Source organism: Solea solea, chromosome 6 (genome assembly GCF_958295425.1).
Source record: "Solea solea chromosome 6, fSolSol10.1, whole genome shotgun sequence".
In the NCBI taxonomy this organism is placed as follows: Eukaryota; Metazoa; Chordata; class Actinopteri; order Pleuronectiformes; family Soleidae; genus Solea; species Solea solea.
The window spans coordinates 27,841,092-27,862,982 of record NC_081139.1 but is presented as its reverse complement, the minus strand read 5'-3'; the positions used below and the strand labels follow the sequence as shown (position 1 = coordinate 27,862,982).

General features: G+C 42.7%; 3 protein-coding genes across 5 annotated transcripts; 2 read left to right on the top strand and 1 right to left on the bottom strand.

Annotated features, from left to right (window-relative positions):
• Positions 1 to 1,497: 1,497 nt before the first annotated feature.
• Positions 1,498 to 3,720, top strand: hesx1 (HESX homeobox 1). 2 transcript variants are annotated; one of them, XM_058631015.1, is made up of 4 exons: positions 1,499 to 1,751; positions 2,468 to 2,610; positions 2,770 to 2,871; positions 3,286 to 3,720. In XM_058631015.1, exons 1-4 carry the CDS (start codon positions 1,643 to 1,645, stop codon positions 3,490 to 3,492), a joined length of 561 nt encoding a protein of 186 aa, XP_058486998.1. In that variant the 5' UTR covers positions 1,499 to 1,642; the 3' UTR covers positions 3,493 to 3,720. The 2 variants fall into 2 exon arrangements, with proteins under 2 accessions (XP_058486999.1, XP_058486998.1); XM_058631016.1 differs by lacking the exon at positions 2,770 to 2,871 and having other exon boundaries at positions 1,498 to 1,751.
• Positions 3,721 to 4,560: 840 nt separating this feature from the next.
• ergic3 (ERGIC and golgi 3) lies at positions 4,561 to 21,292 on the top strand. Of its 2 annotated transcripts, XM_058631010.1 has the most exons (14): positions 4,561 to 4,778; positions 6,571 to 6,641; positions 7,812 to 7,899; positions 7,975 to 8,094; positions 8,460 to 8,556; positions 8,636 to 8,801; positions 8,995 to 9,052; positions 10,913 to 10,927; positions 12,180 to 12,211; positions 12,980 to 13,076; positions 17,207 to 17,271; positions 18,316 to 18,452; positions 19,053 to 19,108; positions 20,271 to 21,292. In XM_058631010.1, exons 1-14 carry the CDS (start codon positions 4,691 to 4,693, stop codon positions 20,348 to 20,350), a joined length of 1,170 nt encoding a protein of 389 aa, XP_058486993.1. In that variant the 5' UTR covers positions 4,561 to 4,690; the 3' UTR covers positions 20,351 to 21,292. The 2 variants fall into 2 exon arrangements, with proteins under 2 accessions (XP_058486993.1, XP_058486994.1); XM_058631011.1 differs by lacking the exon at positions 10,913 to 10,927.
• On the bottom strand, positions 14,226 to 16,725 carry romo1 (reactive oxygen species modulator 1). The gene is made up of 3 exons (XM_058631017.1): positions 16,594 to 16,725; positions 15,373 to 15,503; positions 14,226 to 14,464 (listed from the first exon to the last, which is right to left on the bottom strand). The coding sequence occupies exons 2-3, from the start codon at positions 15,501 to 15,503 to the stop codon at positions 14,356 to 14,358; spliced, it is 240 nt and encodes a 79-aa protein (XP_058487000.1). The 5' UTR covers positions 16,594 to 16,725; the 3' UTR covers positions 14,226 to 14,355.
• Positions 21,293 to 21,891: the final 599 nt, after the last annotated feature.

Genomic DNA, 21,891 nt, shown 5'->3' with positions numbered 1-21,891 from the left:
CTTCATTCTCACAGTGAAAATAAAGACGTGAACGTGTTCTTCAGACGTCGTAGACTTACACTCACGTGTGTTTTATCTGCTCAGTCTTTTGTTAAGTGGCTGAAATCAGTTTTCCAGCCGTTCTTTCAGTGGCAGAAAAAAAACCACTCATAAAATCAACACTTTTGTTTTGTTGTTTGTTGTTGTTGCTGGCAAACATATGCAGTGTGTGTGTGTGTAGCACACGACACACACACACACAAAGCACAATCACCGGCTCTTACTTCCAAATTAGTTGAGAAGAAAATCAGTTTAGTTTTCTTTGACTCTTCACTAAAAAGGTTTTTTAACTAACAATAACGACAATGATAATGACAGCGGTAATAATCCACTAATGCCATTAGCCTAATCTGTGTGTGTTGTGATGCAGATGAAGCTGGTGGCGCGTGAATGCAGTTTGAAGCAGCGGGGAGGAAAAGCCTTTCACAACCAGATGAGCTGCTGTAATGAGGCGGATTTAAAACCAACAGCAGACTTGTTTATTTATCTCTTATTGAACGATGAAGAGGAAGAGCCGAGTGAGGGGAGTGTGCGAAGGACGAGAAGATCAAATATTGAAGTTCAGGTCTTTTGTGTAGTTCAAAGACGGACAAATGTGTTACAGTCACTGAACAAAAGGCTCACCTGATCAAATATGCAACAACTGAACAAAATATTCCCAAAAAAACCACTCACTCTACCACACCAAAGTCCACACAGAACATCAGTGATTTTAACATCACACACACACACACACACACACACACAGGAGTTGTTGATTCACTGCTGCCTTCATCACTAAGTTCAAATGTCTGAGTTTGTGGTTTCTGCATTTGAAAAATATCATTAAGACTGATCGTAGTGACACAAAGTGACCACACGGGGCAGCAGAGGACCAGCTGTGTCCCCGCAGCTAAAATCACTGATGATCTCTGTGGGGTTTGGTGTGGGAGAGTGAGCGGTTTATAAACGTCAGTTTCCTGTTGGAAAAGTCCGTCTCACAGTGAGAATAAAGATATGAACGCGTTCTTCAGGCGGACGTAGACTTTGATTCTCCGCGACACAAACACCCTTCAAATAACCAAACTGTCCCGTTAGATCACACGTTTTTAAAACAGTGTAGTTACATGTAATGAACTCTGTTCTAAAAGCCTCTTTTGTCTTGTGTCACTTTTCGTTGAAAGACCTCGCTGTTGAAAAATATGCTTTATGAATAAATTGATTTACAGAAATTGAGATACACACAGGTATATATATATATATATATATATATATATATATATATATGTATTTACCTGTATATATATATATATATTCTTTTCTTTTGCTGGTGGAGACCTGCAGGCTCAGAGATTAGCTGCTGTGTTGAACCTCGGGGAATCCTCATTCACATGGAAAAAACAGAACAGCCCTTGTTTCTAATTGGTGGCCACTGAAAATCCTCAGCTGCCATTTCATTTAAAAGCAGCAGCAGCAGCAGTTTGTTCTCCTGCTGCTTCCCTCCTCTCCTCAGTCACCTGTGTCTTCTCCCACACACTCAGATCTACGGACCAAACTTCCCTCTTTTTTTTTTTAATTATAGTTTATTATAAATTGGAGATCTTCTTTTCTGAGGTTGGTCGTCATGGCGTCTGCTCTGCAGAGTCGACCACCAACGTTTTCCATCGATGGGATTATGGGAGCGGAGCAGCAGAGAGCTGGAAACATGCTGAAACTCCACAGACCGTGGACAGGTAAGCTCAACTAAACTGAACTCAACTCAACTGAACTCAGCTAAACTGAACTGAACTAAACTGAACTGAACTAAACTCAACTGAACTCAACTAAACTGAACTCAACTCAACTAAACTGAACTGAACTGAACTCAACTGAACTCAACTAAACTGAACTCAACTCAACTAAACTGAACTGAACTCAACTGAACTCAACTAAACTGAACTAAAGTCCACTGAACTAAACTAAACTAAACTAAACTAAACTAAACTAAACTGAACTGAAGTCAACTTAACTAAACTAAACTAAACTGAACTGAAGTCAACTAAACTGAAGTCAACTAAACTGAACTCAACTGAACTCAACTGAACTCAACTGAACTGAACTTAAGTCAGCTAAATTGAACTAAACTGAACTTAAGTCAGCTAAACTGAACTAAACTGAACTTAAGTCAGCTAAACTGAACTAAACTGAATTAAAGTCAACTAAACTGAACTAAAGTCAACTAAATGGAACTAAACTGAATTTAAGTCAGCTAAACTGAACTCAACTAAACTGAACTAAACTGAACTGAACTGAACTGAACTCAACTCAACTCAACTAAACTGAACTCAACTAAAGTGAAGTAAACTAAACTAAACTGAAGTAAACTAAAGTCAGCTAAACTAAACTGAACAAAAGTCAACTGAACCCAGAGAGCTAACTCTCTCTCTCTCTTCTGTCTGTCTGTCTTCAGAGAAGGACAACAGTAGAGACAGTCTCTGCTCCAAACATCATCATCATCATCCTCATCCTCATCCTCAGCAGATAAACTGTCACAGAACGACGTCCAGCTGGTGCATCGGGCGGCGACCACGCACGGCCTTCACCAACAGCCAGGTAATCAATCAATCAACCAACCAATCAATCAATCAATCAATCAATCAATCAATCAATCAATCAATCAATCAATCAATCAATCAATCAGTCTGATTGGATCCTTGTCTGTCTCTCGCATGTGTGTGTGTGTGTGTGTGTGTGTGTGTGTGTGTCCTGCAGGTGAATGTCCTGGAGACAGTGTTTCAGGTGAACTGTTACCCGGGTATTCAGCTGAGAGAGCAGCTGGCAGTGAGACTCAACCTGGACGAAGATAGAATACAGGTTCAGACACACACACACACATGCACACACGCGCACACACACACATACGCACACACATGCACACACACATACACACATGAACGCACACACACACTCACATCGTCCTATGTGACCTCCCATGTGTGTCATAAAAATGTTACCACAGCAAACCTGAGAGAGAAAATCAGTGATTTTAGCTGCTGCTCCTCTGCTGCCTCGTGTGGTCACTTTGTGTCACTGAGGTCAATCTGAGCAAAGGATTTCAAACAGTGAAGTGACAAAATCAGACATTTGAACTTAGTAACGGAGGCAACTGTGTCCGTGTGATGTTAAAATCACTGATTTACTCTGTGGGGTTTTGGTGTGAGTGAGTGAGTGAGTGAGTGTGTGTGTGTGTGGGAGAGTGAGTCGTCTAAAATCTTCTGTTTCTCTCAGATCTGGTTTCAGAACCGACGGGCCAAGATGAGACGTTCCCTCAGAGAAACCCGGCTGCAGCTGGTCCAGACTGCCGTGGCTGACCTCGAGGTGCGACGCCCGGTCATAGGTCAACTGACGACCAAACAGGAAGTGTGGGGCGACCTGAACCTCGCTCAGAAGCTCACCGCTCACCTCCAGCTTCAGGTGGGGCAGGAGGAGGAGTGACGCTGATGACCTTTGACCTGCGGAGGTGTCTATGTTGTCTGCTGTGACTGAGTGAGCCTGTGTCGTGTGTCAGCAGCAGCAGCAGCAGCAGCAGCAGCAGCAGCAGCAGCAGCAGCAGCAGGGGGCGCTCACAGCACAGTCTGCACCTGTGTCTAAAATAACAGAACTGTCCCTTTAAGTCAGCCATGTTGTTATGTTTAATGTTTACAAATAAATGTCAACAAAGTATTTAAACAACGCTTTCATTCAATAAGGAAATGAATGAGTGAGTGAGTGAGTGAGTGAGTGACTCAGTGACTGAGTGAATGAACAAGTGAGTGAGTTAATGAGTGAGTGAGTGAGTGAGTGAGTTAATGAGCGAGTGAGTGAGTGAATGAACAAGTGAGTCAGTTAATGAGTGAGTGAGTGAGTTAATGAGTGAGTGAGTGAGTGAGTGAGTGAATGAGCGAGTGAGTGAGTGAATGAACAAGTGAGTCAGTTAATGAGTGAGTGAGTGAGTGAATGAATGAACAAGTGAGTGAGTTAATAAGTGAGTGAGTGAGTGAGTGAGTGAGTGAGTGAATGAGTAAGTGAGGGGTGTAGTGGCTCAGTGGTTAAGACCGGTACCCTGTGTGCAAAATACTTCATGGTCGCAAGTTCAACTCCACCCCTGGCAGGTTGTATTCAATTCCCTTGTAAGTCGCTTTGGATAAAGGCGTCTGCTAAATGACATGTAATGTAATGTAATGTGAGTGTGTGAATTAGTGTCTGAGTAAGTGAGTGAATTGGTGAGTGGCTGAATTAGTGACTTCAGTGAATGAATAAGTGAGTTTGTAAGTGAATGAGTCTGTGGGTGAATGAGTAAGTGAGTGAGTGAGTCAATAAGTGAGAGACTTAATAAATGTGTAAGTAAGAGAATGAATGAGCAAGGAATATACATATATATAGATATATGTACATATATATATCTATCTATATCTTATTTTGGTCAGAGTGAGACCTCTTCGCTTTGCTGTGTGAGAAGAGCTGAGTGAATGACGCGGCCGCCTCTGATTGGTCGAGCCGTGCCCCCGGAGCTTGTCCCGGAAGTGAAAACAGAAGTGGAGTAGGAGGGAAGGCTGATGAGTGTGTGTGTGTGTGTGCGTGTGTGTGTGTTTGCAGCAGGAGAGCGTGAGTCTGTCGCGGATTCTGAGTTTTTTTTAATCTCAACTTCATTAAAATGGACACGTTAAATACACTGAAACAGTTTGACGCGTACCCTAAAACTCTGGAGGATTTCCGGGTGAAGACGTGGGGAGGAGCCACCGGTGAGACACACACACACACACACACACACGCTGTTAGCCACAGCGGCTAACAACAAGGCTATTTGATTCATTACCTTTGCGGCTTATTAAACGCATTAAATACGTGAAGTCTCGGGTTTAAACGAACATGTGTTACTCAGATTAAACCTGTACAGAAACTGGATTTTGTTAATAATCCGACAACAGGGCAGCGTCCACACAAAGCTGCTGATGAAAATGTACAAAAATCAACATGTTTTGTGTCACTATCTCTGTTATCAGTGAGTAAAACACGGTTTGTAGGTATAGTGTGTACATAATAAAGTGGCCACTGTAGTCCTCCATCATTTTGATCAGTTAATAAGATAGAAAATCCCCTATATCAGTTGAACTCTAAACATGACTGTAGCTATTAAATTAAAGTATTATTGGTTGTCTCCTGGGGCTAAACGATGTAGAATAATTGCAGGAATTGCGATATCGGAGGCAATGGTAATTATTACATCACTATTCTCGTTTTCATTCAAGAAACATGAAGACTGTGTGACTTTTGTGCAGATGTGTGATCAGTCTTTAACATGTTTTAGCAAATATTGATAATCGCGGGATGCTGCGATTTAGATAAAAAATGTTGATGGATTGTTCAGCCCTGTTGTCTACGTTTGTACGTTTTGATTTGGCTTCAAAACGTTTGGATCGCATTTGATTAGTTTAAAGCTGCAGTACGTAACTTTGCATTGTCATCCACGTTCACGTCGTCGTCCACATTCACATTTACTCTTTCGTCCACGCTGTCAACGTTGTTGTTCAACGTTGTCGTTCACGTCCACGTTGTCTTTCACATTGTCCTCCTCGTTGTCGTTCACATTTACTCTTTCGTCCATGTTGTCGTTCACGTTATCGTCCACGTTGTTGTTCAACATTGTCGTTCACGTTGTCGTTCATGTTCACGTTGTTGTCCATGTTGTCGTTCATGTTGTCATTTACGTTGTTGTTCACATTGTCGTCCACGTTGTCGTCCACGTTGTTTTTCACATTGTCGTCCGTGTTGTTTTTCACATTGTCGTCCTCATTCACATTTACTCTTTCGTCCACGTTGTCGTTCATATCCACGTTGTCGTTCACATTGTTGTTCACGTTGTCGTTCACGTTGTTGTCCACGATGTCGTTCACGTCCACGTTGTCATTCATGTTGTCGTTCACATTGTTGTTCACGTTGTCGTTCACGTTGTTGTCCACGATGTCGTTCACGTCCACGTTGTCGTTCACGTTGTTGTTCACTTTTCGTTCATATCCACGTTGTCGTTCACATTGTCGTTCACATTGTTGTTCACGTTGTCGTTCACGTTGTCGTTCACATTGTTGTTCACGTTTTCGTTTACGTTGTCGTTCACGTTATCACTGAAAAAATGACAGAAACTCAAACCGATCAACTAGCGATTAATTTGGTCCTGGATTAACAGTTGATGGAATAGATCAACACTGACTGTTGAGCAGCTGTTCCTACGACCTGAGGGCAGCGGCCGTGGAGCCGTGAGAGCCTTTAGCTCGAGGTCTGACATTGTTTCTGCTAAACAAACCACTCACATGTTTGTTGCGGCAGTTTTGCCTGCAGTGGTTACAATTCTTTCCTGAGCTTCATGGCTGCAACTTACAAACTATTTCCCAATCATTTCATTTCGTCCATCATTCTCCCGATTAAGTAGAGTAAGGATAGAGAGGATGTTTAGGTTTTTTTTTTTTAGGAGGTTTTTCTCTTGCATGTAAAATGAAAGTGATTTTTTAAAACGAGTTGATTTCTGTGTCTCTGCAGTGACGGTCATCAGCGGCATCATCATGTTTATCCTGTTTGTGTCTGAACTGCAGTATTATCTCACTAAAGAGGTGAGTTCACTCTCTGCACACTGGTTTCATACAGGTAGGTAAACATTCAGTTACAACAAGTTTGACTGCTTTCTTTTTCCCGGTTGTGTGCAGGGGTTGCAACATGGCTGGGGACTTATTTCGAAATCCAAAACGCTCCATGAGAATTAACGGAAATGTCAGTTAAATAATATGTTGTGTGATAAACTTTGGCTAAAACGATCAGATATGACGTAAATACAGTTGAATATCGATGATAATCCATATGAATGTTTCCTGTCAGACTGGTTCCATGAGTCTGAACAAACTCAGTGTTCATGTGTTCACTGTGCTCGAGCTTTAAAGTCAATAATGAACGTGTCACTTTCTCTGTGGACTTTGGTGTGGGAGAGTAAGCTGGGCACATTTAACAAAGGACTCGTCTGATAACAAAATCTGCATCAGCTTTCATCCACGACATCTTTAAGAACGTGTTCACGTCTTTATCTCACTATGAGACAGACTTTTCCAACAGGAAACTGAAGCTTGTAAACCACTCACTCTCCCACACCAAAGTCACTTTGTGTCACTGAGTTAAGTCTAAATTAAATATTTCAAAAGCTGAAGTCACAAAAACAAGACGTTAGAACTTAGTGATGGAGGCAGCAGTGGATCAACAACTCGTGTGTGTGTGTGTGGGAGATGTTAAAATCACTGATTTTCTCTGTGGACTTTGGTGTGGGAGAGTGAGTGGTTTACAAACTAGATTAATGCTCCTCCTTTTGAGACTTTGACCAATCACAGAGCAGTTCAGAGAGAGTGTGTCTCCTATTGGTTGTTCTACTAAGTCTACGTCACACGTTCACGTCTTTATCTCACCGTCAGACAGACTTTTCCAACAGGAAACTGAAGTTTGTAAACCACTCACTCTCCCACACCAAAGCCCACAGAGAAAACCAGTGATTGTAACATCACACACACACAGTAGTTGTTGTATTTTAAGCTAAAATCAGTTTTCCAGTCGTCCGTTTAGTGCGAGTGAGTGAGTTTCAGCGCAGAAAGAAGTCGATTACGTCTCAGTCTCTCGTACAACCACAACGTGAGTGGTGTCTTTGACGCGCGCCTGTAGTTGTCTGTTGTGTTTCAGTCAGAAGTGTTGCCTGCGTCAGTGTCGGCCATGTTTGAACTGGGCTGTGTTTCTTCCTCCCGCAGGTTCACCCTGAACTCTACGTCGACACGTCACGAGGGGACAAACTGAAAATCAACATCGATGTGCTTTTCCCTCACATGCCCTGTGCCTGTGAGTGTTTCCACACGGTTTGACACGCGTGTTTATCCCAACACGTCTGACCTCTGTTTCCGTCCCCGCCCACAGATCTCAGTATAGACGCGATGGACGTGGCCGGTGAGCAGCAGCTGGACGTCGAGCACAATTTGTTCAAAAAGCGTCTGGATAAAGATCTCAATCCTGTCACCCACGAGGCAGAGAAACATGGTGAACTTTGACCTCGTGTTGTTGACACTGCTTCATCTTCCTCCTGCACTGCAGTCGCTCAGCCTCTCTGATGGCAGCATGATGATGATGATGAAGGAGATGGAGATGATGATGATGGAGATGATGATGATGATGATGATGCAGATGATGATAATGAAGGAGATGATGATGATGATGGAGACAATGATGATGATGCAGATGATGATGAAGGAGATGATGATGATGATGATGGAGATGATGATGATGAAGGAGATGATGATGATGATGGAGATGATGCAGATGATGCAGATGATGAAAGAGATGATGATAATGATGATGAAGGAGATGATGATGATGAGCTTGTGTGTTTTTTTGTGTTGGTGTAGAACTCGGTCCGGCTGAAGAAGGTGAAGTGTTTGACCCGAGCTCACTGGACCCAGACAGATGTGAGAGCTGCTACGGAGCCGAGACTGAAGACCTCAAGTACACACACACTCGCACACAACTACAGACAGACACACACACACACTCTCACACACTCACTCACACTGTGTGTGTGTAGATGCTGCAACAGCTGTGATGATGTGCGTGAGGCGTACCGGAGGCGTGGCTGGGCGTTTAAAAGTGCAGAAACCATTGAACAGTGTAAGAGGGAGGGCTTCGTTCAGAAGATGCAGGAGCAGAAGAACGAAGGCTGCCAGGTTTACGGCTTCCTGGAGGTCAACAAGGTATTCTCTTTATCCTCTCTTTATCCTCTCTTTATCCTCTCTTTATCCTCGCTGTCATCGAGCTCAGGCCGCAGTTCTAGCTGTTTAATTATCTCGTTCGTTTGATCGCAGAGTCACAGAAAATGGCCCAAAACCTGTTTCACGAACTACGCTGACTTCCTGTGTCGTATGTTTTTGTCCTCAAAACGTTTAGGTGGCCGGAAATTTCCACTTTGCTCCAGGAAAGAGTTTCCAGCAGTCGCACGTCCACGGTGAGTTCCTACTCTGTGTGTACACACACACACACACACACACACACACACACACACACAGAGTTTAAAGGGACATATCAGGTGTTTGATATGAGCTTGTGAAGCATCGTGTGACAGTAGAGACACAAAGATTTTAGCCACTGGACTCACCTCGTCACCACTCTTCATCCTCTTAAATCTGCAGCATGATCACGTCTTTATCTTCACTGTGAGACAGACGTCTGTACACCACACACCCACACACACACACACACCCACACACACACACACACACACGCACACACACACACACACACACACACACACACACACACACACATGTTCGACATTCATGACTTGAGGGGACATTGCATTGACTTACATTCATTTCTTGGAGACTTACTCTAACCTTAACCACAATTACTACTGGCCTAATCCTAATCCTAACCCTAACCCTAACCCTAACCCTAACCTCAACCTAACCATGAAACATATCTTCACCTTAAAATGTAGTAATTTACGTTATGGGGACTTGCTTTTTGTCCCCACAAGGAGGACAAGTCCCCATAATGTGACTGTGTAAACAGGTTTTGGTCCCCACAACATTAGTAATACCTGGTACACACACACACACACACACACACACACACACACACACACACACACACACACAGGAGTTGTTGATCCACTGCTGCCTCCATCACTAAGTTAGAATGTCTGATTTTGTCACTTCAGTTTGACCTCAGTGACACAAAGTGACCACACGAGGCAGCAGAGGACCAGCAGCTCCTGGGGTTTGGTGTGGGAGAGTGAGTGGTTTACAAACATCAGTTTCCCGTTGTCTGTCTCACAGTGAGATGAAGGCGTGAACACATTTTCAAAGCGTGTTAACTGTCTTTTTGTTTGGGTTGCGATGTCTCATCCATTATTAATCGATGAGACCAAATGTCCTTTCCTGAGCCGTGTTTCCCTCCGAATACAACGGTTCAGTTTGGTACAGTATGGCATGTTTTTGTTTGCGTTTCCAGTAGGAATGGTACCACAGTAACCAGCCCCTTCCCTCGGGGTACCAGTGTAAAATGGTACGGTCCAGTCGAGGGTGTAGCTAGATGGAGCTGATGGGGCAACAGAAAAATCATTGGCGTCAATATCTAATGGACGTTGAGACATAGCCGTCCGTCTGTCCTCATGCAAAGCTTGACTTGTTGTTCATGTTGAGACAAACGAGGGCTGGACGTTTCCACACCAGAAACAAATGGCGCATTTCCACCTGCTCTACTCGCCTCGCCACGGCACGATTAGGTTTAATCTCCACTACCTTCTTAACGTGGGCGGAGTCATCACTGCATTCACTTGACTTAACACCACACTTCTGTAGTTGTTGGAGATTAACCCACGTTGTTAGGATGGTTAAGTAGTTTTAAGTGATCTGCAGTTCCACACTGTTTCGGCTTTATTACTGTGTGGAACGTCTCTTCCTGTGACGGGACTCATCGCATAGTACCTGCTTGGCACGCTTGGAACCTCGCCGGAGCAGGTACTAAAGATAGTACCTGGTACCAGGTACTATGCTAGTGGAAACGCTACTAGGTGAGGCGAGTAGAGCAGAGCCGGTGGAAATGCGCCAAAAGTGTCGCCCGGCTCCGAGCGTGCGTGACGTCATCCGGAGAATCTCACGCGGGCAAAGTTGTTGCGTCACCTCCGGTGTGATCGCGGCATTAGACGTGTGAGTCCAAACCAGTGGGTTAGTGTGAGCTCGTTATGAGTGTGGTTGGGTTTGGGGGGGGGGGAGCGCAGGAGCATCACATGCGTCTTCATATATCTATATATATATCTATATCTATCTATATACATAGTGACTCTTCTCTCTTCTTTCTTCAGTGCACGCTGTGGAAAGTAAGTCCTTCTTTCTTTGCAGATTTCTCTAGTGAGTTTTTAACATGTAGTCTCAGTCTGGTGCAGTGATCTGTTTATGTAAGTGGGGCGATAAGAAATAAAAATAAACTATCGTCAGATTCTGATGAAAGAGACAATTTGAGCTTTTTTTTGGGGGGGGGGGGGTTTAAAATGTGTGTGATTGTAAAGTATTTCAATGTTAAAGTGATGGTGTGGTTGTTTGAGGCACAGCCTGCGACATCACTCTCAATGACAACATGGCTGAAATCTACATCACCTTAAGTCTACGAAGTCTTAAGAACACATTTCACGTCTTTATCTCACTGAGATGCACTTTTCCAACAGGAAACTGAAGTTTGTAAAGCACTCACTCTCCCACACCAAAGCCCACAGAGAAAATCAGTGATTTTAACATCACACACACACACACACACACACACACACACACACACACACACACACACACACACACACAGTTGTTGATCCACTGCTGCCTCCATCACTAAGTTTAAATTTCTTTTTTTGTCAAATCGGCATTAAAAGTCCTGCATTTGAATCGACCTCAGTGACACAAAGTGACCACACGAGGCACCAGAGGACCAGCAGCTCCTGTGTCCCCGCAGCTAAAATCACTGATGTTCTCTGTGGGGTTTGGTGTGGGAGAGTGAGTGGTTTACAAACGTCTGTCTCACAGTGAGAGAAAGACGTGAGCGTGTCATAGACCTTTTATTGGACGAGTCTTTGTTCAGTGGCTAAAATCTCTTTTTTTTTCTTTCATGTTTTCACTGAGAGTGAGCCTCCGTGCCTCAGGCTGGTTCTCGGTGCAGGGACCTCACATTTTCACTCTCTCCGACAGTCTGTGCTCTCTGTATGTATAAGGCCACTGAGCTTTGTAGATACAGGTGGAGACGGAAGTAAATCCACAGTAACACCCACTCACATACTTTACATGTTTACAGCGCTGGTTTGTAACCACTGTGCGGGAATTCATGTCACCTAGAATGGTGGCATACACACACACATATATATGTTTGTGTGTGTGTGTGTCAAAGAAGAAGCGACAAAGTTTTCATTTTCTGGAATTGTGTCCAATTCCAGTCATTTTTGAGTGAAATAAGAAATTGTTTAGAAATCAAAAAGCTATTTTAAGGCCAATAAAATGGAGGGTGTGGAGTAGTAGATAAGGTGGTGTGTCTGGAGAGTTCAAACACTGTGATGTTCATCTTTTTTTCTTGTTGTCGTTTCTTCACAGTTCACGACCTGCAGAGTTTCGGCTTAGACAACGTAAGTGAAAACGCGACGTTTTTCTCATCAGCTCCACTGACGGCTGTTTGATGTGAAGTATTTTTGATTCCACATTAAGGTGATCAACACTCTTTAAATCAAAGGTTCAGATTATCAGATTAATGAAGTAAATGATAGTGAGAGTTATCCTAAGGAGTCATTTAACACATTCACACTGGTGGGAAAAAAACCCCAAAACATTTAAACCAGGAATGAAAGCATCTTATTGTAAACATGTTAGCAGTGTGGAAATGAGGAAAAGAGGATTTTAGCTTAAGTCTGCGATATCTTAGGAACACGTTCACGTCTTTATCTCACTGTTGGACAGACTTTTCAAACCACTCACTCTCCCACACCATAGAGAACATGAGTGATTTTAACATCACTCACACACACACACACAGGTGTTGATCCACTGCTGCCTCCATCACTAAGTTCAAATGTCTTATTTTGTGACTTCGGCATTTGAAATATTTCATTTAGACTTAAGTCAGTGACACAAAATGACCACACGAGGCAGCAGAGGAGCAGCAGCAGCTCGTGTGTCCCCGCAGCTAAAATCACTGGTCTTCTCTCTGGACTTTGGTGTCATGTGTAAGTACATGGCGACTGCGACCTTTTCCCTGAGCAAGAGTTTGTGTAGATTTGTCGTTTTGTTGATGGGTAACAGTCGGAGTTAATCATTGACTGTAGAGTGACAGACTGTTGAATTAAATCTCCAGAAGACTTCACTGCTGTGATGTTTCTCACTCCTCTGTCGTCCTGCAGATAAATATGACGCATCACATAAAACACCTGTCCTTCGGTAAAGATTACCCCGGCATCGTGAACCCTCTGGACGGCACGGACGTCACGGCGCCACAAGGTCAGAATTTCACTCTTATTCATTTATCTCAATCAAAACTCAGAAATCGTCATTACAATGTTTCTAATGTTGTCGTTGGGATTACAAAGTCAAAACCTGCCAAATATTACGACCATGCTGAGGATGATTCCCACTGATCACATCTGATATGAATATTTAACGTTAGGGACATCACGATTGTCAGAGAATTAATCCCGATTATCGCGATTATTATGCGTTAATGGATTTCACAGCTCTATGAATGTGTAAAATCACATGAACGCTGCTTCTAGGTCTTTAAGTTTCATTTATTTATATCTTTTGATGCCAGCATAAGAAAATAATGTAGCAAATACACTAAACTATTAAAGAGGATCAGTTATTAATGTTTATAAATGTTTAAATGATTTAAGTCATCACTTGTCATCTACACCAAGAGTTTAAGTTTATTATTTTAATCCTTTTAATAATGTATCTATTAGCATGTGATCAGATATAAAACGTATCTGTTACTGTGGTTTGTTTATTTCATGTTTAAATTACAATGACACAAATGAGACGTCACATGACGTCTGACGTAACGTTCAGTGAATGATGTTTAACTCAGAGCCGAACACAATTCACTGCAAACGACACACTAACGTTTCATTCTCTACCAATTCAATGTGACGTTAGCTGAACGTGAACGTGACTGAACGCAGTTACTGTGCGTTTTGAAGCTGAAAAACTCCCACGCGGCTGATTTGATTTGTTGGAATAACTTCCTCTGCCGTACTTTAACAATCGGGAATGATTCTGCACGGAAAACAAAAACAAAGCAACACAAGCACTAAGACGTGGCTGTTGTGTAACTTTGTTTTTGTTCTGTTTGATCTGCACTGAACTACCGAGTGTAAGGTTTCGGGCTTCCACATCATCTTTTCTGACGGTATTGAGGAAACGTTACGATTAAAATACCGTAGAGTTTAGTTGTGAAATCAATTGAGAATTCTCGCCTCTTCTTCTCAAACATTTGAACTGAAATGGAATGCTGAGTCATTCCAGCTACTGTGACCTCACATAAACAGGAGGAGGAGACAAAGTCGTGGAAATTTCCCCTCAAATCAACATCACCCACTTGGGACTCGTCACTCTGGAAGTGTAAAACACAAACACGCTGTAATAACCCCATTTGACAAATGTGAACCTTTATTGACAAAGTGAGACTGCAGGTTGAGAGTGTGACAGCTTTCAGCTCACAGAGAGCAGTGTGTGGTTTGAAAAGTCCCATAGATGTTGATGCGGTCATTCCCCGTCCTCCTCAGCAGCGGATGCCCATACCGATGGCCATGAAAGTGCCGAACGTCCCCCCGCTCTGCATCATGGTTTTTCCCACTCCTCCCATCAGCTCTCTGCCACGCATGCCGATCCTAGAGAGAGAGAGAGGAGAGACGTTTAACCCAACTTTAATGACATTAGTGAGCATTTTCTTAAAAAATTAGAAACTAAAACGCGTCTGTAATTTACAGAAAATACAAATGTGTGTGCGCCGCGTTTGTCTCTTGTAAAAACATGCGGTTTTAACCCGCTTACGAGCATCATGATATTCAGGTGGCCTGGATTTATTTGGATTTTATGGCTGTAGAATTGTCACAAAAAAGTGACGAGAAAATTAAATAATCTACTGTTTACGATCTGTATTACATGATCTTTAGATATGAAGGATATTTACATGTGTTAAACACATCGACTATGATGTTTACTGAAATATTCCACCAGATTGTCCTTCAGATGTTTGAAATATTCTAAACCCAGGCGCACGAGACCTCTGAAGACTCACATCATGTTGAGATACTCAACTAACCACTGCCACCTTGTGGTAATTGATAAATTAGGAAGGCAATCGATGTAATGTTTTTCAGTTCTAAAAATATACAAGAATCCATTATTAGCCCCACAGTGGCAGAGACAGTCGGATAAAGGTAATGAATAAGTGAAAAATAAACTCTGGCAAATCAATGATGCGGAATAAGCAAGCCGAGAAACAGTAACGGTTATTCAGATTAATTCCACATGAATAAAATACATGGTTGCACTTTTACAATGAGCAGGATTAAATCCACATTACTTATGTTAATGTTGACACAGAGTGACGGGATTCATTTTTCTGTGAATGAATAAATAAGGACAATTCTTCACTCATTTTTGTAGCTCATTAATTGCTTCACTTGTTCGGTATTGTTTGGCTGTTTTGACGGAGCTCCATATTTAACAGGGGAATCGCATTAAAATAAAGTCAGAGTAGTTCAGTGGGTGCACAGATGAACTCACGAGTTACCTGAGACAGGAGAAAGTGCCGAACATGGCTCCAGCAGCCATTCCTACAGCAAAGCCCATCATGAAGCCCATCTTGACCCGGTCAAAACAGTTGGGCTGAGTCTGGCCGTACGGACCGACAGCCACCGGCATCTGGACAAGAGACACATTTACTGGAATCAAGCTTATAGATATATACACACAGAGTATGTATAATTATCGATCTATCTGTTTATTATTTAGTTTGGTCCACAATGACTGTGTTTTCAAAACCTGGAAATTATGACTCTCAAATGTCCCATTTCAAAAATCGTATGTAAAAACGAACCCTAACCCTTCCTTTGTTAAACACACTCATTCTAATCTATCTTGGCTGTAGGAGATTAATACACATTTAGTGCCTCAGACGCCAGTCGTTGGTGGAAGCATGGCTGCCAGAGTGGACGCAAGTGGAAAACAGATTTCAGCCACTTAACAAGACCACAACTTATCAAAAATGTCCACCTGCCTAAGAACATAATGCCATGTTCACATATTTATCTCACTCTCCCACACCAAAGTCCATAAAGAAAATCAGTGATTTTAGCTCGAGGGGACACAGGAGCTGCCAGTCCTCTGCTGCCTCGTGTGGTCACTATGTGTCACTGAGGTCAATCTGAATGAAGATTTTCAAACGCCGAATTGACAAAATAAGACATTTGAACTTAGTGATGGAGGCAGCAGTGGATCAACAACGCCTGTGTGCTGTGATGTTAAAATCACTCATTATCTCTATGGACTTTGGTGTGGGAGAGTGACCGGGTCACAACGTGGACACAATTGCTGACAGAATAGAACTCTTTCCTAAATGTCCACTCCGTATAAACTATTAACTCCTGAGCCTCGTCATAATATTAATAATAATAATAATAAAAACATGACCTTGTTAAGCTGGTTTGACGTGTATCGATGCTACTTTATAAACTGGGCTAACGTCACTGAACACACGTTTTTTCCCTATACATACTTAGCTAATGATGGTAAATAAATACTTTTGCGTTCATTCTATTGTTGTCGTCCTGTTCCAGTGCGTCAAACTCACTCCTTTAAAAAAATAATAATAATGCGCCGCCGACCGGTTGTGTTAGCTTAGCATGCTAACTAGCACCAGTGGCCTTGACAGGTAAACACGACACTTTTCTGTCCGTTAACCCTTTTTGCGACATTCTCCCCAACCACCGCCCCGGACAAAACCGTGTCTCACCTTGATTTCGCGTGTTTTAAGCGCTGTTTATTATTTGTCCTCAACTGGGTGTTAATCGTTTTTAGCGCAGCTGTGTTCAGACGTACTCGTTCAACAGAGCCTCCATCACCGGATACAGGAAGCGGAAGCCGTTCGACGAAGAGCAAATCAAGAGAGGGAATTAATCAGGAGGGGGGAGTGAACACCGCCATCTGGTGGCTCACAAACTACCTCCGCTAATGAGGTTTTCAGCGGTGAAGGGAGAGTGTAGTTAAAATATTAATGTTTTCCCTCTCTTATATGGTATGGAATTAGATTTGTGTCAACATTTTTCCTTTTTTATTAGTTTTTCAAACATCACTTTTAAAGAAGCAAATAAAATATTGATTTAATCATTCAAAAATATTGTATTTGTTTGAAAATACACTTGTTCGCTCCCTCACTTGAATTTTAGAGTCACAATGATGAGATAAAGATAACGTGGTTGATCCTGGTCTCGTGTGTGGATCACAGTGGTGATCTAAGGTTTGGGTGTGGAACTCAGAGGGTTTTCAGGTTTCTTTCCTCCACAGCTGATCCGTCTCACGCTCTGAACATCCTCATATTTTGTGTGTTTTTTTTTTCTCTCCCACAGCGTCGATGATGTACCAGTATTTTGTCAAAATTGTTCCCACAATTTACGTGAAAACTGACGGAGAGGTGAGTCCCACGTAGGGTTTGCGGTAAATTTCCAGAAACTTTCCATGGGAATTGATGAGAATTAACAGGAAACGTTGGACCATTGAAAGAAAATGGTGTCAGATACGAACGTGAAAATTATACGATAAAAAGAATGTGACACAGATTAATTTGTATATACAGACAGATTATATATAATTTATATAATCTCAAGATATAGTTTTAGGAATATGTGTATGGTCACAAAAAACTGTCCAGCAGGGGGCAGAAGAAACAACATCATATTCCAGGTAGCAAGCTTACATTTCACTGAAAAACTAAAGGAGAGATGGTAAAAACAAAACAAACAATTAGAGGGGAGAGGAAAGGAAGATGGTTTTTCAAAATCCAAAGGAAAGTGGGAGAGGCGCACGGGAAGAAGCAGGGAAGAGTAAAATATCATATCAAGGATTACATTTGGCTGTACAGGATTAAACAACACACTATTCAGAATCGCTACTGTTTGCTAGCTTGACCAGCTACTGTTTTGCCAGCTAGCTACTGGTTTGCTATCTAACTCCTTTAATCTATGCTGATGCACTAGTTAAACTAGTTAAACAGTTGAATAGCACAGATATGATAAATATCGACCTTGTACTTGACTTAATTTAGTCATTGGGCTCAAACGTGTGGCTTCAATAGTTCAGGTTTGTAGAAAATCACCTGTGGTGTCATGTGACAGTACATGTAGGGGGCGTGGCCTCAGTAGCTCTGCAGTAAGTCGTGTGTGCTGTGGATTATCGTTGATATTCAACTGTTTTTACATCAAATGTTATTATCCTAAAATCTATTATTTTGACAACTATATTTCACTTCACAACCTTCAATTGAATTAAAAATGTCCACTTTGTTCCCATTGATTCCCATGGAGAGTTTCCAATTTCTAAAAATTCTCAGAATTTTGCAGCGCTAGCCCCACATTATTACGGCTGTCGTTGGGAAAACGTGAAAATAAAATGACATATTTGATATTTTGAGCATAATTGATATTTTTTCAGTCTTCTTATGTCGTGTTCTTTTGTTCAGGTGCTGAAGACAAACCAGTTTTCTGTCACCAGACACGAGAAAGTGGCCAACGGGCTGATCGGGGACCAGGGGCTGCCGGGCGTCTTTGTTTTATACGAGCTGTCCCCGATGATGGTGAAGTTCACTGAGAAACACAGGTACGACACACACACACACACACACACACACACACACACACACTGGAGGAGGAAGCTTTTTCAGCTCACTCTCCCACACCAAAGTCCATAGAGAAAATCAGTGATTTTAACACCACACACACACACAGTTGTTGATCCACTGCTGCCTCCATCACTAAGTTCAAATGTCTTATTTTGTCACTTCAGCTTTTAAAATCCTTTGTTCAGATTTACCTCAGTGACACAAAGTGGCCACACGAGGCTGCAGAGGACCAGCAGCTCCTGTGTCCTCGCATCTAAAATCACTGTTTTTGTCTATGGACTTTGGTGTGGGAGAGTGAGTGGTTTACAGACGTCAGTTTCCTGTCGTTAAAGTCTGTCTCACAGAGATAAAGACGTGAAGGCGTTCTTAAGATGTCGTAGACTTAAACTCACATAGATTTCATGAAGGGAGTCTTTTGTTCAGTGGCTAAAATCTGACGAAATCATGTGATTTAAGTTTCTCATTTGGAGGACCGGGTCTTTTATTAACACATGAAAACTGTTGCTTCAGTCAAGTTTTTGGTGTTTTATTCTAAAATGAAAAAAGTCTAAAACGTTGTCTCTGTCTCGTTTTTCCAGATCATTCACACACTTCCTGACAGGAGTTTGTGCCATTATCGGAGGTGTTTTCACAGGTGAGTCCCATTTAATGACGGTTAGAACATTAAATACGCTCACAGTGTCGCACACTTCACAACACAAACTTAGTGTCGCACACTTCACAACACAAACTTTAGTGTCGCACACTTCACAACACAAACTTAGTGTCGCACACTTCACAACACAAACTTAGTGTCGCACACTTCACAACACAAACTTAGTGTCGCACACTTCACAACACAAACTTAGTGTCGCACACTTCACAACACAAACTTAGTGTCGCACACTTCACAACACAAACTTAGTGCTGCACACTTCACTACACAAACTTAGTGCTGCACACTTCACAACACAAACTTAGTGTCGCACACTTCACAACACAAACTTAGTGTCGCACACTTCACAACACAAACTTAGTGTCGCACACTTCACTACACAAACTTAGTGTCGCACACTTCACAACACAAACTTAGTGTCGCACACTTCACAACACAAACTTAGTGTCGCACACTTCACAACACAAACTTAGTGTCGCACACTTCACAACACAAACTTAGTGTCGCACACTTCACAACACAAACTTAGTGTCGCACACTTCACTACACAAACTTAGTGCTGCTCACTTCACTACACAAACTTAGTGTCGCACACTTCACTACACAAACTTAGTGCTGCTCACTTCACTACACAAACTTAGTGCCGCACACTTCACAACACAAACTTAGTGTCGCACACTTCACAACACAAACTTAGTGTCGCACACTTCACAACACAAACTTAGTGCTGCTCACTTCACTACACAAACTTAGTGCCGCACACTTCACACCACAAACTTAGTGCCGCACACTTCACTACACAAACTTAGTGCCGCACACTTCACAACACAAACTTCATTCAGCTTCACAATTGTTGCTTGTATTTTTCAAATTGGAATATTTTATAATTTGTGATGATTTTTGTTTGTGTGTGTCTGTGTGTCTGTGTGTGTGTGTGTGTGTGTGTGTGTGTGTGTCTGTCTGTGTGTGTGTGTGTGTGTGTGTGTGTGTGTGTGTGTGTGTGTGTGTGTGTGTGTGTGTGTGTGTGTGTCTGTCTGTGTGTGTGACTGTGTGTGTGTGTGTGTGTGTCTGTCTGTGTGTGTGACTGTCTGTGTGTGTGACTGTGTGTGTGTGTGTGTGTGTGTGTGTGTGTGTCCTGCAGTGGCCGGTCTCATCGACTCGCTCATCTACCACTCAGCTCGAGCCATTCAGAAGAAAATAGAGCTGGGTAAGGCTTCTTAACAGCGCCCCCCGCTGGCCTCCACGGTGCAACACAGACCAAGACACGGACACAGAGACAGAAAGGCTGAAAGAAGAAGTTTGGAAACAGATGACTGCCCCCCCCCCCCCCATCTCTAACCCTGAAGGATCTCCAGGTCCTGTGACACGGATCAGACGTGGACACACACACACACACACACACACTCAGACCCGGAGGATATTCGTCCGTCTCCAAACCTGTTTTCTTTCGTCCTTCCTGTTGACGTCCTCTGTGGTCGCCGGTGAAATGCGGCCGGATGTTAGCGAGTGCGTCTCTGAGCGAGAGTCACGAGAAGAGGCCGCTTGAATATTTCAAACACTTACGTCCCGAGAACTTTCACTGACTCGCCTGTAATCTCAATTTTATTCCCGTGATTATAAAGTGATATTTTGCTGTAGATTATCAAGTGTCATTGAATGAGGTACTGACACTAACTGCACCGAGAGCGCCCCCTGCAGCTGAGACCGAGGCGCTCACTCTGAGTGAAAACATGGCTGCCAGAGGAGGAGACACAAGGAAAGACCGACATCAGCCACGTCGCGTCAAGTCTACGATATCTTTAAGAACACGTTCATGTCTTTATCTCACTGTGAGACAGGAAACTGACGTTTGTAAACAGCTAAAATCACTGATCATGATCTGGTGTGTGTGTGTGTGTGTGTGTGTGTGTGTGTGTGTGTGTGTGTGTCTGTCTCACAGTGAGATAAAGACATGAACATGTCGTCCACTGACGTTACAGCTCAGTCAGCACTGATTATGTCGCAGTACCTCAAACAACCACGCTTTAAAAAAAAGAAAATGTAGATTTTTTTGTGTCACTATTGATGTGCAAAGGTCTCTGCTCCATTTAAATGTTCAGTGTCCTGCATGTGATGTTTTGATTTGATGCCACCAAGAGAAACAAAAGTGACTTTATCAAATGATTTAACATTTTCTGTGCTCAATACACACTGACATGAATCTCTGCCTCATCAGGGGAAACTCCTGAAAACCACTGTTTTCAGACCTGCACTGAAGTCCACACATTTTCTCTGTCCACACACGCCTGGGGACCTTTTCTGAGACCCCCCCTGGTTTTAAGTCCTTTAGGCAAAGTGTCGGAAAACCTTTCAGAACACAGCAGCAGGTCTGCCACCACTGCTCCAGACATTCTCCAGAACTTTCCCTGCTCGTTTCCCTGGTCCAATTCCTGGAAAAGATCACAGGGAGATCATGGTGAGATCACAGGGAGATCACGTTGAGATCACAGGGAGATCACGGTGAGATCACAGGGAGATCATCCAGCCTATTAAATGTAAGAGATTTTAAATTTTGGAGGTAAAATGGGAAGAAACTGCTTGTGTTGTGTTTGTTCCTTTGTTCTGTTTGATAAAAGAACGTCCGATCTGTGGAACAATGTCTTTGTATATTTTCTGTTTGTCGTCACGATGACCGTCCTCTTTCTTTCAGGCGCAGGAAGCTGCCGGACCACAAGATGGCGGCGTGTGTGAGCGTGAGGTTTATTTCTAACGTGGTCACGTTT